This window comes from Ambystoma mexicanum, chromosome 2p (assembly GCF_040938575.1).
Source record: "Ambystoma mexicanum isolate Mex_15411 chromosome 2p, UKY_AmexF1_1, whole genome shotgun sequence".
NCBI classification, from domain to species: Eukaryota; Metazoa; Chordata; class Amphibia; order Caudata; family Ambystomatidae; genus Ambystoma; species Ambystoma mexicanum.
Genome location: NC_090923.1, coordinates 289,278,063 through 289,294,162, shown reverse-complemented (window position 1 = coordinate 289,294,162; position 16,100 = coordinate 289,278,063). Strand labels below are relative to the sequence as shown.

Sequence of the window (16,100 nt, the reverse complement as noted above, 5' to 3'; positions counted from 1 at the left end):
CAGCCCTTCTTCACCAGTTAGTTGAGACGCACCGACTGTGTTTTGGGCCTTTCTGGGCACTCCTGCCGTTCTCAGTTGTTAGGTGCTACGCTATTGTGCTGGGCTGAGCTGTGCTCTTCCCTGTTTCAGCTGTTGGCGTGGTTGTCGCCTTCTGCCTGCCTTGCTTTTTTAATCAGGAGCACAGGTCAAGTCGTGGGGGTTGCCCGCCTCTCCTCTCCTTCCCAGCGCTGCTTGTTGTTTCTCCCCTTGCCTCTCTTCCGTGTTTCAGGGCTGTTTCCAGGGCCGCTCGAGGTTCCTCAAGTTGGCCTATCTTGCATTGTCACGTGGGGAGCCGGGTAGCGTGCCCCGTTTAGCGTGTGTATAATGCTTGGGGCTAAATTGTGTCTTTTATTCAGGATTGTGCCGTTCGTAGATGCTCCCAATTTAGTTTGCCCCCACTCTTATGGCTCAGCTTGTGGCTTGTGGTTGCTTCCGCTTCTCGCTTCCTCCTGTCTCCGTCTCTCGCCCAGGGGGGGTCTTGCTCGGTGTCCTGCTGCTGCAAGGGGGTTCTCCTGCGTGTTCCGGGCTGCCTCCGCTGCTCAGGTGTCCTCACCTCCTCAGCTCGGTTGCGTTAGTCTCCGCAGCCCCGTTGCCTGGTCCTGTCGGCTCTCTCTCTCCAGGTTCCGTGTCGCTGAGGGGGGGTCCTCCTCAGTGTCCTGCTGCCGAGGTGGGGTTGCCCCTGCGTGCTCCGGTTTGCCTCCTCTGCTCCGGCGTCCTCACCTCCTTGGCACCGTCAGCTATGCTGGGCTTTGTTGCCCGGTCCTGGCGGCTCTCGCTCCGGGCTCTGTGTCGATGCAGACTCATCTCCCGATTTCCAGTCCGCTCCCTCAGACGCCTCTCCTGGGCTGGTTGATCCGTCCCTGGCTTGGGGCGCCTTCCGGACTTCAGGCGTTGTCGTTTCTCGCTGCACTGCCTTCGCCCTTCCCCCTCAGCTCCTTCAGCACGCTTTCTCCACCGCCATTTTGTGCCGTCCAAGGGGTTGGGTGGGTCAGTTCTTGCGGACTTGCCGCGCTGCCCATAGCCCGATTTCTCCCGTTCCCAGTGCGGGTTCTTAGCAAATCGCTTCTTCTCACCAGTGGTGCTTTTGCTGCTAGGTTTAGTGCTATATATCCATTATTGCAGGATCAATATGGAGGATCACGGCCAGAGCTCAGCGCTTTGCTTCCTCACTCCATGCGTGCTAGACCATGCCCCCCCTGGACAGGAACAGTTAACAAAGTCCCAGTAACATTGCACCAATTGGTGCAAAAGTTAAGTTCCAATTTGATATTTATTTGAAGAATACGACAGCCTGACAAGTGTTTCAAGCTTTCCTGGTTCTTCATCTCAGGCTTTTGTATGATATTCAAAAGTCTAGTTATGATTATGGCAAAGGTTGTCTGATGTGTGTTCAACTCTAATGCTTCGCAAGTACGGCGAAATCTGATGTTAGGGAACGTAGCAACAGTACAGACGCTAGCATCAGGCAACCTTTGCCATAAAATTGGACTTTTGAATGTCATACAAAAGCCTTAGATGAAGAGCCAGGAAAGCTCGAAACACGTGTCAGGCAGTCGTATTCTTCAAATAAATACCAAATTGGAATTTAACTTTCGCACTAATTGGCGCAGTGTTACTGGGACTTTGTTTGCTGACATTTTTTTTGGCTTGCTCTCAATCCCTAAAAGCCATCTGTGGGTTTGTCCCCAGGGTAATGTCACTGCTTTCTCCTCGTTGGACTATCACTTGTTTCCTCCCCTGGGCCAGGTCAATTTCCTACACTCACAAGTCAGCTACAAGGTGGCATTTCTTGTTACTCTCAATCCGCTCCCCCTCAAAGTTCCTGCTTGGTTTCTTCACTATTTCTTTTCTTAGTTCTATGGAGGCACAGACCTGGTCGAGACTTATGGGTTAGACATTTTTCAGGCTCTAGCGATGGTATTTTGCCACATAGCCGTGAAGGCTTTCGTCGCTGTTTCAAAAGAACCTCATTCACGCTGCCCTGGCAATGTTGTGGTATGCCCAGGGCACTTTGCATGCCATATCCTCCATCCGTGCGTCCATCCTTCATAAGCAACATAACCACCCTTAAAAGGATTCGACGTTTCTAAAGAACTCCCTTCACAGTTCATTGACAATACTGAAATAGACTCGGAGTCCTCTGCTCAGTACAATATTAATTGAACATCCAGTTATCATTTGCAAATAATCACCCCCAAAACTCTTTGGACGCGGTTTCAAAAGAACCCCTTACCTAATGCTTTGAAAATGCGACAATAGGCCATGGACACTGGCCGTCAAAGCGTCATCCATCATCCGTGCATTATTCGCAAAATAATTGTCCCTAAAACGCTCTGCCACTGTTTCAAAACAAATATTTTCACTGTGCCTTGGGCATAGCTGCAGCTAGAAAAATGGAATACAGTTTGTCAATTGCAACACCTATTCTAAATAAAATTGAGAACGCTCTGAGATCCGAGTGAGGGGGGGGGGGCGGGGGGTTGACACAACATACGAAGGAGGTGCCAAGAAAAATAAAAAAGCATCCTTGAAGTACAATATTTAGCAACAATGAGTGGACCTCTTGGTAGCCTCACCTGAAAAGAAATGCCAGAATATACAGTCATTCTGCCTCTGGTTGTGCAAGGCCATGATGACGTGTATGCATAAAAGGAATAGTTAAAGTAGGCGGCTGCTCTTGTCACGGGGAGTGGAAGACTTGTTTGATTTTGCTAGGACGCGGTGTGCAGCACATGACAAAAGCAAGGGATGCTTGCTTCCTAGAAAGGATGATTGTAGCATATTTGATTAAGGAGTGGGGAGGCACCTACAGTGTAGAAGAAAATGAAAGGCGAGACTATTTGTTGAAGCAAATTGCACTTGATTTTTGGGAACCCATGTTTCTATCGAGAAAATTTTTCAAAAGAGCTCAGAATAGACCATTATGGGTACGTTTCATTTACTGTAAGTGTTGATGTATTTAAATGAAATCTTGAAGTTAAAAGCACATCACTGAAAATATAATTATTGATAATAGTATTTACCGTAGGTGCTATGCCATTCTTTGCTTTTTAAACTCAGTTCAAGGAAGCAAAAATGCAGTGTTAATCCGAAGAAAAACAATGGGTATGTGGCTGCTGCTCTCTTAAGCACATTGGTACCTAATCTGTATATATTTTATTAAGGACATCCATGTATTTCCTTCATTGTCACCAAATAGGTTCTTGAATAGCCCTCCAAATTTAGTTAAATCATGCTTTCACAGTTTACTGATATGTTCAGCATTGTTTAAATGTATACTTTTTCCATTTTTACAGGACACTGAAAAACTGATGAATGATCTGACATCTGTTGCTGCAGATACTACAGTGATGATAGATACCATTGGGGGTAGTTTATTAAATGAAATAAGCCGTCGAATTGCATCCTTGAAAGTTAAATTGTACAACGAACACTCTTTAAAACTCGGAAAGCTGAAGTCCGTAGCTAATGAACTTGAAGCCCCACAACATCTTTATAATCGAATGAAAAGACTATTTGAAGATCATACAAATTCAGTTCAGTTTCTTAAGGAAGACAAAAAACTGAGGCATGAGATGGAAAAACTTACATGCCTCGGTTTTCCACCTGCGGTTCCACAAAAAGAAAATATATCAATCAGGCAATATTTTGAAGAATTGATTAAAGGAGTACACCTTAAGGATTTTGTTTCATCAAAATCAGATAGGCTACTTTCAAGAACTGCAGACATATATGGAGCGTGGAGGTCTGATCCAACTCACCCAACAACTACTTCAATAGAATTTCTAGATGAGACTTTCTGCAGAGCTATTGTGAGCTTATTTTGGAAATCAAGTGATCTAGAACAGGATTACTCGAATACGTTGTCATTACCCAGTAATTCATCTGGCAACAATAATGAATCTTCATGTCAAAATTAAATTGTTATGGGAAACATAACTACAATATTAGGAGTCAGAGACCATCATCATGCCATCTTGTCAAAAAAAAATATTTGGGTGGACCTTCATTTCTTCCCATCATTAAGGAATTGTTTAGAAAACATTCTGTGGTAATTTAACGTATCCCTCATCTATTTATGAATGTAAGCTTATAAATGTCATGGAGCGTAATATTAGCCTACTTATGACATGTAATCTAAAGCACAAAAAATAACTTAACAGCTACATGATTCATGACTTGCCATGCATGCATCAGTGGTTATTTTAATAGTATACTTTTTTTTAAAACTAGTAAAGGTTATTGTAGACCCACAAAACTGAGAAATGATTTACGGTTCTTTTATTGTGGTGAACAGGCCACCTTTTATCCACTAGAAAGCATGATTAAACCAATGTATTAGCTGGAGCACATAGTGGTAATGTCATTAACATGACCTTTGTGCATGTATGTATATAAGAATTTTCATAAAGTGTATACTTAGCTAGGAGCAACACTGATGTTCAAATGGACAACATTGTCTAGAAAAAGCATATGTCGCAGTAAAAGCTCAGTGGGAGGAGAGAGGAGGGATGCTCTGATGTTAAACCCCTAATTAAGCAACAGTTTGAACAGTAGTGTCTTCAGATCTTTCCTGGATTCTAAGAGCATGTATGGTGTCTAGTGGGATGTGATGGGGTAAAGAAGGAGAAGGCCTCTTTTCTGGTATTCTCTTCCCAGCACATTTTGTTTCTAGTCTTGCATTGTTCCTGCTTTTGGAATAGCGTTGTCCGCTGGAGATAGCTAGAGTTTCAGATAGGTAAGGTGGCGTTTCAGTTGACAGAGCTTTGAATTTGATGCACATGTTTTGAAGATGATCCTTGCTGGTAAAGGTAACCAGTGCCGTTCCCTGAAAGTGGCAGAGCGTGATGAAATGACTACTGCTCTGCAGGGGTACAGTGATGAGTAGTAGCTAAAGCTCCTACTTAGCTCCTCACTACTACAAACTAACAGTGACCCCAATCATAAAGGTGTAACAGACACTGTCAAGAGATATACCTCCGTTGCCTTTTATGGTAATGTGGGTCGATGGCAAGCTATTCTCTTAAGAGTAGTGTGAATGTGATAACTGTGGCAACTCAAACAGCAAAAACAAGTCATGCAATACTCTGCACCAACCACTAGATGTTGGCCATTGCAAAGCATGGAATTCTAAGCAGGTTCACAAGCCTCAGAAAAATATAGATACTTTTAATTTAACAATCCTATGTGCACTTAACTGTCTACAAAAACCCACCACTTTGGAAAGAACACAGAAAATGTCGAACATATATGTTTCGGCATTCTGGGTACTGGAGAAGGGGGGAAAAGACTGTGGGCCTCATTACACGGTAGGCGGTAAGGGTTTACCGGTACCGGTAAGGGCACCGGTACCGGTAAACTCTTACCGCCTTACTACGAGTTCCCTTTGCGGCACCCAACCTTAATGGCTGGTTTTACCAGCCGTTAAAGTAGAGTGCCGCAAAGGGACCTTGGTGCTAATTACGGTACCGCAATTTGCGGTACCGTTATTAGCGCCTTCCCCATTCCCATTATGCCCTATGGGGGCAAAAATGGGAATGGGGAAGTGCCTTGGTGAATGGGGAATTACCGGCCCCGCTCACCTTGGAGTAGGGCGGTAATTCCACCATCCACCAAGGCGGACACGGTAAAATACCGGCGGCAACCATGGCGCTAACAGCGCCATGGTTACCGCCTACCGTGTAATGAGGCCCTGTGTCTTTGCATAATGGTAGCTTACCAGTCACTATGGCCCCAAATGTGGACCATGGGGTCAGGGCCTCTCAAAGGTTCCTTAATCAGTTACTGTTTTTTTCAATAGCATCAAACTGTGCCTCTTGATGCTGTTCTTGCGGATCAAACCTGGTTAGATCGCAGCAAGTCAGGTTGAACCAGGCAGCTAGCCTGCATCAAGTCAGTTCAAAGCAGAGCTTGGTGCGGTTTTATGTGACTTCAGAAAAGTGCGGTTTGCAGAGTACACCAGGTTAGGTTTGATGTTGAAGATGGTTCGAGAGGATGGGTATCACTGGGTTGAGTCGGCAAGTAACATGAAGTTTCCAGCGGTTTGAGTTGGGGTTAGGTCATTTGGTGGTTCAAGGTACTGTTAGAAAGAGTGAGCTTCTGTTCAAACAGAAGCAGCGATGAGCCTGGCTGCTGTGAAGCAGGGTCAAACTGATTCCGTGGATGCAAGCAGTGGATCGATGAGCGTGCCAAAGGCAGCTCTGCGGGTCTTGCATGGTTCGAAGGCCCAGCTGCTTTGGGCTTCTCAGGATGCCACAAGTCCCAATCCAAGTACTCTGGGATAAGGTCGGCCCATTTTCTCTCCACTCCCAGTCTAAGGCGCTTGCATGGCACCTGCAGGGTCCTTTACCTCCAGTGAGGAGCCTGGTCCCAGTGCAGCTGGCAGAGTGCAGGCCTTGGTCGAACAGCAAGTGACTCCCAATGTTTCCTTTGGGGGACACAGCTCGCCTCTGCATTGGAAATACTCTGGAGCAGATTCTTTTTAACATTTTCTTTTTTAGAACTTTATTTATGTAGGGTTTCATTAAAAAAATGGAAAGAAACAAACGGTTTCTCTGAGCCCCAATGTTGTGTTCGGCCGATGACAATTGACCTCCACGTGCCTCACATATATAGCTTGGGGGCCAAGGGATGAGTGTCCCTACCCTTATGGCCGCTTACCGCCCTATGGATAGGTTGGCCAGGTGGCAGTGTGCTGCGTGCTGAGTCCTTTTTGTTTGTCTGCTTTATGTGGGGGCCCTTCTGCCTCACTGGTGTCTGTGAGATTGTCCCTCTTCAACCCACAATATATTCCTGCCTTATTCAGGTTCTACGCGTGTCGTTGGGGCCTCTGATAGGGGAGGATTCTCACTGTTTGGCTGATGCTAGTACTTTGCAGTGTAATGCCCAGTGTATGTTTTTGGGCACCTGTTTATGGTCCACAGAGCAGGGTACAGGCTGGTGGCAGCTCCGTGCTGGATTGACAGGTGCCCTGAGCGTCCTCCATTTTGGGATGCCCAGGCCTTGTCATTGGAATCAGTGGATTCCTGATAGGAATCAAGATGGCCCCTGTGGCCTCTTGCTTTCTATCGCCTGTCACCTTGCTTTTCCTGAAGTCCTGGCAAGTCCTGACTCTGTCACTTCCCCCTGACAAGCTGTTGGGTGGAAGTTCCATGTATGGTGTTGTGGGGAAGTCCAGGCCAGACTGGCTGGAGCCTTTCCAATAACTGTATGTTGTGGGTACACCCGTGGGGTGGGACCTGGGTGAATGGAGTGTGTGACGAATACGCATTCCATGTTATGGGTGTCTAGTATCTGGTGGTTGACACAATGACTGAGACAGCCCTGCCCGAAAGTGGTATGATGCAGTGTGGAGTGTTGAATGGTGCGATACTTGTCTGAATCCACATCCCGTGTTGCGAGTGTCTGGATGGAGAAGAATGGCCTGAATGCACTGTGAGTCTGATTGGCTGCCTGACTGCCTGAATGCCCTTCTGAGTGATTGGTTGCCTGAGTGTGTCCCAGCAGAGTGAATGGGAGATCAACAGTATATCTAGAGGTCTTTCACTGCTAGAAATCGTTCAGAAGCTGAAGTCGAAACTGATGAAGGCCACTGGAAGAAGAAGAACCGCTGCTGCTGTCCTTTGCTAATCTGAAAGCTAATCTGAAAGCTGCTGTGCCTTCAAGGAACTGATCCAAGAGAGGACCTGGCTAGGAGACCTCTTCCCGAGCTACGAGGGACCATCGTGCACCAGCTGATCTTTGCCGACCGGAGAAGGGGACTGCCTACGAGAGAAGCACCAGACTGCTGTCCACCGACGCCAACCGCTGTCGCCGACTGGACCCGCAGTGCTCCCTTTGCCTAAGAACATTTTGATCCAAGGACTCCCTTGTTCATCACCGTCGACCGTTTCACCCTGCCAGAGAAAGTCAAGGCCGTCGACGACTGAGGAGAATCCGCCAGTAGGTTTCCCGCCACCCAAAGACCACTCTTCGGCAACAAACAAACGTCGTCGAGGTGCACCGCACGCCTGTTCTTCACAGGACGTTTACAAGTTTTCATCTACGAGCACCGCAAAGATCAAAGCTGCTCCCTCCACAACAACGTTTGCCTTTTTCTTTACCGAATCCAGATGACCGATGGCTTCTGCCTTAAAGGGAGTGCGCTCAAGAAGGGCCTGTCGACGACTCACAGAAGAACTCTATGAAACCATGTACTCTGGGGCAATAGAACTCCTATAGAAGGAGATGAGACTTTAATAGGCAATACATGGACTGTGCTTGTAGTGTATCTTCATGTACAGGTTGCCCAGGTGGGGGAAATCCTCATACTGTTACGCTCACCTGGTCTCCAAAGGGGCGCTGAACGAAGCTGGACTGCAGCGGTCTCCACCAGCGTGACTCGTAGCGAAGTGATGAATGACTGCACTTGCCCACTTAGTTTCGTCTTTCCGGCACGAAGGAAGATTTGCCTAAAATGTTGAAATGATATGTTAACTAGCCGTAAGGAGGAGGACCGACTTTCACCTCCCGACCTCCTTATGCCCCCTTCTACTATGTCTCACCTTAATATTATGAAGGACAGGCTCTCACTCCTGCGACTGTATGCAGGGGGTGCGTCAAGATTCAGGGATCCAGTTAACTTCACTGATCCTGTAGCTTTATGGCAGAGTTCCAGACAACGATGACTGAGGTAAGTCTTTATGCCAATACTAGATAGCATGAATTGCTTTAGAGTTCAGGTTGCCCAAAGTTCACTCTTGTGCCTTTTCTCTGCAGATTCCCCTTTGGGATGCACCGGATGAAAAGCGACTCCCCTCCGGTAATGGTGAGTAGAATGCCAAGGTAAGTTTCTATTCTTGCATGATGCAATAATGTCTAAACATGCAATATTGTTCTTCTGTGCAACTAATCTGCTGTCCCTTTTCTATTCTGCAGGTGCGGTGCCTCTGGAGCGAAGATCGTGTGACTTGTGGAACCGCAAGCAAATGCAGCTTCAGGTGAGTATCTATGCTGCGTGAGATTGAATGTCTTTAGAGAGACACAGCTCACTTGATGATTTCTTTTCCTTTCAGCAGGTGCGGCAGCTCCGGGACAGCGATATTGTGTGTAGGCCACATTGGATCGCAAGAACGAACAGCATTCAGGTGAGTATCACGCTGCACAATGCTCAGTGTTTTAAAGTGGTTCTTACCCTGCGCGATTAGCATGGTGTTCCTTTTCTGCAGGTGCAGAGACTCCCGGACGATCAAGATGGAGAATCAGGTAAGGGTCTTGTTCTATTCTTTACTCTCTCCATCCTTTGCAGGCACGGATCACGATGACCAGGATGGGCGTGGCTGAAGACAGGACTGGAGCTTGCAGACACAGTGAGCGTTGTGCTGCAGGAGTACAGAATAACGCGAAGTGGGTTCTGTTCTGCGGGTGTGGTTTAAATAGCTTCCCAGAAGTAGTTCCCAGGTAAAGTAGTCCCTTCAACCAGCTTCAGACTGGGCTGCATGTGGTTCTGTTACACGGTAACCTGCCTTGCCTGAGAAGGCAGCATGAGCCTGGCGCCAACAGCGCCAGGACTGAGTCCAGGAAGCCCTTCTGCAATCCTTTGGGCCTTAAAGGTCCCCATGCGTGCCAGTACCCTGGGCAGGCTGGTCTGCGCCTGATGTCTGGGGGTAAGCACCGTTATACATACAGAACTGTATTCGGTAACAGGGCCAGTATTCTGCCAATTGTTTAGCCAACTTGTTTTCCACCTAAATCTATGGTTGCTATCATTTTGCTGTGTTGATTCGTATGTTATTTGAACTGAGTACAGTTGATGCATTTTAATGGAAACAGAGTAATAGTGGTACCACCTCCAACTGTATATATTTACCATTTTAGAATTGTCAGAGCACAAAGCCTTGATTGCTCGCCACATTTTACTTATATAGAGAATCTTCACTGGGGTACTCTGTGCCTCTCCTCTGCCATATAGAGAGCAGGAGTACAGACGCCCCCCTCCAGTGCTTTACAGCAGCCACCATTTTGCAGGCTTTTGTCGCTGCCGAGCTCTCCTTCCCCACGTCGCAGAAAGCTCTGAAAACTAGTTCTGTGCGTGCCGCCGGGATTCGCACGTCTGCAGGATGCTTTTTTTGCCTCTAATTACATGCTATGTCGCACTCAGGATCTCATTATACAAGATCGGGCAGGGAGGTCGCAATGGTCATGTCCTCCTCACGTTACGGCTGGCCACGCCCCCAAGTATATTAGGTTGACTGTCTTGACCATGGCTCTGTCGAGGGAGGGGAATGAGGATTTGGCATTGGAGAAGGGGTTAAGTATATTGAAGCAGAGGTATACCACGTTCTCTGAGAATGGGCATACTCCATCCCATAAGGGGCTTCCTTCCCCATGTGATCCTCCTGCGGTGCACCACCCCTAGGCTTATTATACTGTGGACGCTCCGCAATGGCCCCATGGGAAAAGACTCCCCCTAGGGTAGAAGGGACAACCTCCTCAGACTCGTCACATACCTTTCCCCTTATGCTGCTGGTTTCCTCCTATAATTATAATCTCTAAGTGGAAAACAGGAAAAAAGTCTACATTACCCTGCTCTTTACCTTTCCGGTGTTCTACACAAAAGTAATAAGGTTGGAGATCAAGAAATCAGTGCATAATTCTCGGGTTTGTGTCTTTACAGAGACTCATCCAGGTGAGGGGTGAGTGGTCAGTAACTAGCCATAACTTTCTACCGGTGAGATAATACTTCAAATGCCAAACACAGTCAAATGTATCGATAGAGCCTCTAATTTGATTGTTGCATAATTTCTTTCTATATGGAAGACCTTTCTGTTTGTTTGTTTTATTTATTTATATAGCGCTCCAGACCCAGAGGTAAAAGGGCGCTTTGGGACACGGTTACATAGTACATTATATACAGTTTACATAGTACATTATATACAGTTTACAGATATGCATTATACAGTTTGCAGGTAAAGAGCACAATTAAAGAATAGGCTGTGTCGTCAGGCATGGGAGAGAGACGATGGTAAATGCTAGTTTTTATCCAGTAACCATCTAATAACCTGTTTTCTAAAAGACTTAAAGGATTCGATGGATTTGATGTTAAGTGGTAGGGTGTTCCAAAGTTGGGAGGCAGGACCGTGAAGCTGGATCCTCCAGCTCTTTTTAGGGTAAATCTGGGCACTGTTGGGCATAATGTGTTAGAGGATCTAGTGATTCTGGTAGCAGATTTCAGGGTGAATTTGTTGGTTAGATAAGGTGGGGCTAGCTGGTTTAACGCTTTGTATGTGAGACAGATGGTTTTTAAGTCGATTTTTTGTTGTATAGAAACCATTCGCATGATTTTCTGGTGGTGGAGATGTGCTCTCGCCTGGGGATGTTTAAAGCTGCTCGCAGCGCGTTGTTTTGGAGTACCTGTAATTTATTGATTATGGATTGGTTTGCGCCAAGGTAAAGACTATTACAGTGGTCCAGTTTGGACTGTATAAGATCCCTGGCCAGCGTAAGGCAGCTATTAGTGGGCAAGAACGGTCTACATGCCCTGATCAGCTTACCCGTGTAGGCAGTAGCAGAGGCAGTCATGTTAATTTGTTTGTAAAGGTTAGTGTTGGCATCAAGATAAAAACCAAGGGTTTTCACACTTTTGACAATGGGAATAGTGTTACCATCGATGATGAAGCTATTGTAATTAGGACTGAGTTTCAACAGGTTATTGGGTGAACCGACAAGGAGAAGCTCAGTTTTCTCATCATTCATGCAGAGGCCTTGTGTGGCCACCCATGCCTGAATGATGGGGAAGATTTTGTTAATCCGGATGATGTCAGCATTGTAGTTACCTGAGAGGCTAAGGAGTATCCGTGTGTCATCTGCGTAATTGGTGTAGGTGACACCCAGATGGTACAGTTTGTCAAAGAGTGGCTTTGTAAATATATTGTACAAAGAGGGCAAAACGCAAGAGCCTTGTGGGACGCCACAGGTGATGGGGATAGGGTCTGCTGCGGCTGCTGGTGAGAAAACCCTCATGGTTCTATTATCCAAGAAGGATTGTATCCACATGACAGCAGAGGAGGAAAACTGAGCTGCGGAAGATAGGTGGTTGCAGAGGATTTTGTGATCGACCAAGTCGAAAGCCGCTGAAAGGTCTAAAAGGAGTAGGATGGCGGCATTACCTTTGTCTTTGATTTCATCAATCTGGCTTTTAAGGTCAACAAGGGCAGTTTCTGTTCCATGTTGAGGTCTAAAGCCAGATTGACGTATTCCTAACAGTTGGTTTGTCTCTAGGTAGTCCTGAATTTGCAGGTAGGCAACTCTGTCAAGAATTTTTAGCAAGAATGGGACTGTGGTGATGGGTCTGTAATTAGTGGGTATGGCCGGGTCTAAAGATTGTTTTTTTTAGAAGAAGGAGAACCCTTGATTGTTTCAGGTTGCTAGGGACTGAATTAGTGGAGAAGGACAGGTTTATTAGTTTAGTGATGAAAGGGGATAGATCTCTGGCTGTGTCTTTTATAATCTGGGCAGGACAGCTGTCCCCTTTGTAGTTCAATGGTTTTAGAGAGGCTATCATTTTTTGTACTTCCGGTATCGTTACCTTTTTGAATGTGAAGCCTAAGTTAGAGTCAATGGGCGGCGGTGTACTAGGGTTAGTAGGCTTGCTACTGGTAAGTTGTTGTCGTTTATCCTCTATTTTGGTTTGGAGCCCTTTAATTTTGTTGGCGAGGGCGTTCTGGATGCTGGTACACCAGGGTTTGTCTTTTGTGCAGGTATCTGTGGGTAGGTTTGGGTTTTCTAATTCCTTTACTATATTAAATAGTTATTTGGTGCAGGATCCTGCCTGATTTATCCTGACGTTGTAGGCTTCTTTCTTGGTGCGAATTATCTCTTTTTTATATAAGGAGGAGATATTTGTCAGATTAGTTTTTTTTCAGCAGATGGTGCCGTTTTCCATAGTATTTCTAACTTAGCTTTCTTTTTTCTCAGTATTTTGAGTTTGTGGGTGTACCAGGAGTTCAGATGAGCTCTAGGTTTTCCTTTGTGCAGTTTCAATGGGGTGGTGGTACCAATGGCAATGGCCTTGGAGTCGTTGTAGGTGTTGACCAGTAGGTTAAGGTCGGCGGTGGCAGGAAGTGCGTTGAGAGTGGGAAGGAACAATGGTATTAGGGCTTCAGCAGTGATGTTATGCTTATTCCTGGTCGGACAGGCTGGCGCAGTAGGGCACTTTTTTGGATGTAGGTTATTGATATTAACATCTAATGGAATGAGGTGGTGGTCCATCCATGCGAGAGGTTGGGGGGCTTTGCAGGTAATATTGCAGTTGAGAGCCGCTACCCAGTCGATGATTCTACCCTTCTGATGAGTAGGTTGAGAGCTAAGTTGTATGAAACCATGCTCAGCTAGAGTGTTAGCTAGGGAGGAGACAGGAGAGTCATTGGAATAATTGTACCCAAGGTTAAAATCTCTGAGGATGATAGTTTGTGCTGATGGCTTAGAGTTCTCGGCTATTAGAGAGGTGATGTCTTCCTCAAAGGCTCCCGGAAGGCCTGGGGGTCTATATATTAAGTGAATGGAGATCGTGCTCTTGGGAGAAGTTTGTAGCTTGATTGTAAGATGCTCACATGATTTTAGTAGAGAGGAAGTGACTGATCTGAAGTCTAAGGAAGATTTAAAGATAACAGCTACACCTCCTCCCCGAGCATTAGGTCTGTTGGCTCTGAGGATGGAGTATTTGTCTGGAATAGCTAAAGTTAGGTACAGTCCTGCTGCCTCATGTAGCCAAGTTTCTGTTATAGCGAGGAAGTCAAGATCATTAGTTAGGATGATGTCAGCGATTTCTGTGGGATGGGCAACAAGGGATCTGACATTAGTAGAGCTCCTTTTAGGTGGAGTGCTTTGGGCTTGTTGGAGGCTGTATCCTTATTGTTGGTCTTAGTACGGGGTTTGGCAAGAAGCTTACTAATCGTGATGGGGAGTCTAGTGCCTAGTCTACTGTTATGCGCTGTGAGGTTGGGATTGACTTTGAGTGTGTTGCCTGGAGGCTTAGCTGTGGGGTGTTTGGTTCTATATTTGGTGTGGTTGGGCATAATACTAGGATTAGCGCCCCCAGTCAAGCATGGAACGCTTGGTCTAAGGTGACACAAAGTTCTATCAAAGATAGTGTTGGCTGGGGTGCCAAATGGGCGGTCAATGTCTATGGTGGTGTGGTTTTGTTGGTAGCTATGTGGGAAGGGTGACATGGTAGGGAAGAAGGGTGTAGGGCAGGGGATGGGGGAGTGTCTTGGGCATCCAAGTTTGGCAAGGTCATTGTTGAAAGCTATGTAGTTATTACCGCTGCAAGGTACACTATCTTGCATGATACAGAAGGGGAACATGATGAGTGAACAAGTTAGCATGGTCTTGGCTGCAATGTGGTCTAGGTTGTAGAGCTAAGATAGGCAAATTCAACTTAGGCTAAGTATACGCAGATAAGCAGAATCAACTTAAGCTAGAAGCTCACAAATAGGCAGATTCAACTTTAGCTAGAGGCTCACAAATAGGCAGATTCAACTTTAGCTAGAAGCTCACAAATAGTCAGATTCAACTATAGCTAGAGGCTCACAAATAGGCAGATTCAACTTTAGCTAGAAGCTCACAAATAGTCAGATTCAACTTTAGCTAGAGGCTCACAAATAGTCAGATTCAACATTAGCTAGAGGCTCACAAATAGGCAGATTCAACATTAGCTAGAGGCTCACAAAAGGGGAGATTCGACTTTAGCTAGAAGCTCACAAATAGTCAGATTCAACTTTAGCTAGAGGCTCACAAATAGGCAGATGCAACATTAGCTAGAAGCTCACAAATAGTCAGATTCGACTTTAGCTAGAGGCTCACAGATAGGCAGATTCAACATTAGCTAGAGACTCGCATTTTGTTTAGCTAGAGACTCACAGATAGGCAGTATCAACTTAGCTAGGTACACATAGGTAGGCAGAATTATAAAGCAGTAATGCATAGTAGCCTGATAAGGCATGAATTTAGGTTCTGTGCAGCAGAGTTCTAAGCAATACTGTAGAAATAGCATAAGAATAGGGCGCACAGTGGATGGGTATCAAGGAACAGTGGTACATAAGGACCTGGTGTGTCGGAGGGCTATGTAACACACTGAGTGGGGATTAATATGCGCAAGATATGCAGGTGGCGTATTTAAGTGCAGCGTAGTCCCAGCATATGCTCAATGTTTAAATGCGGGCGGTCATTATGGCGTGCCGGGGTCCTCGTGGTCTGCTATGGTAGCCGTTGCACTTCGAGTGCCTAAGAGGTGTGTCGGAGGGCTATGTAACACACTGAGTGGGGATTAATATGCGCAAGATATGCAGGTGGCGTATTTAAATGCAGTGTAGTCCCAGCATATGCTCAATGTTTAAATGCGGGCAGTCATTATGGCGCACCGGGGTCCTCGTGGTCTGCAATGGTAGCCGTTGCACTTCGAGTGCCTAAGAGGTGCCTTAATATAGTCTTGTGACAATGGTTGAGGTGCACAATACAGTGGTACATGCTGTACTAAGGGTGCAGCTGGGACTCAGCATGTATACTTGGAGCGGCGATCTTAAAAGCTGGATAGGTCTCTATGTGGAGATCCACGTGAGTTTTGGGTACTTACAAGTTGCGCGGGTAGTGGTCATGAGGTACAGGAGTCCTGGTCGATGGTCCATAAGGCTCCGGACAGGCATCAGCCTTAGATCAGTGTGCCTTATAGCATGTGGGCCGGCTTACGCCATCCGGCACCTGATTGGGGCTTAATTCAACAATGCAGCCAATATGGATAGGACGGCTGTGAGCAGCGTGGAAGACGAACTCAGGATATCTTCAAGGTAATGAGGCGGCCATTTTCGAATGGAGTCTGCCTCGCGCTCAGCAATGGAGTCGTGTCGATGGCACGGTGCAGCACTACAATCCTGTGCTGGAATAGCAATAGGTCAGTAATAAAATTGCTATTATGAAAATAGGTTACAATTTCGTGCAACAGAGGCGGATGCACGTCTGGGCCACAGGGGGAAGAGGTGACCTTAGGCAGATGGTGCGGGCAGGATGATGTCAGGCCACTGCTCCGG

The 16,100-nt window shown here is 46.3% G+C and overlaps 1 protein-coding gene across 1 annotated transcript in view; it reads left to right on the top strand.

Moving 5' to 3' along the window:
- Window positions 1–4,300, top strand: part of LOC138566386 (tripartite motif-containing protein 54-like) — a 708,248-nt gene extending 703,948 nt beyond the window's left edge. Inside the window, exon 4 of the mRNA XM_069643570.1 lies at window positions 3,336–4,300. Coding sequence (XP_069499671.1) covers window positions 3,336–3,959 — 624 coding nt within the window. The 3' untranslated portion in view covers window positions 3,960–4,300. The remainder of the gene's footprint in view (window positions 1–3,335) is intronic.
- Window positions 4,301–16,100: the final 11,800 nt, after the last annotated feature.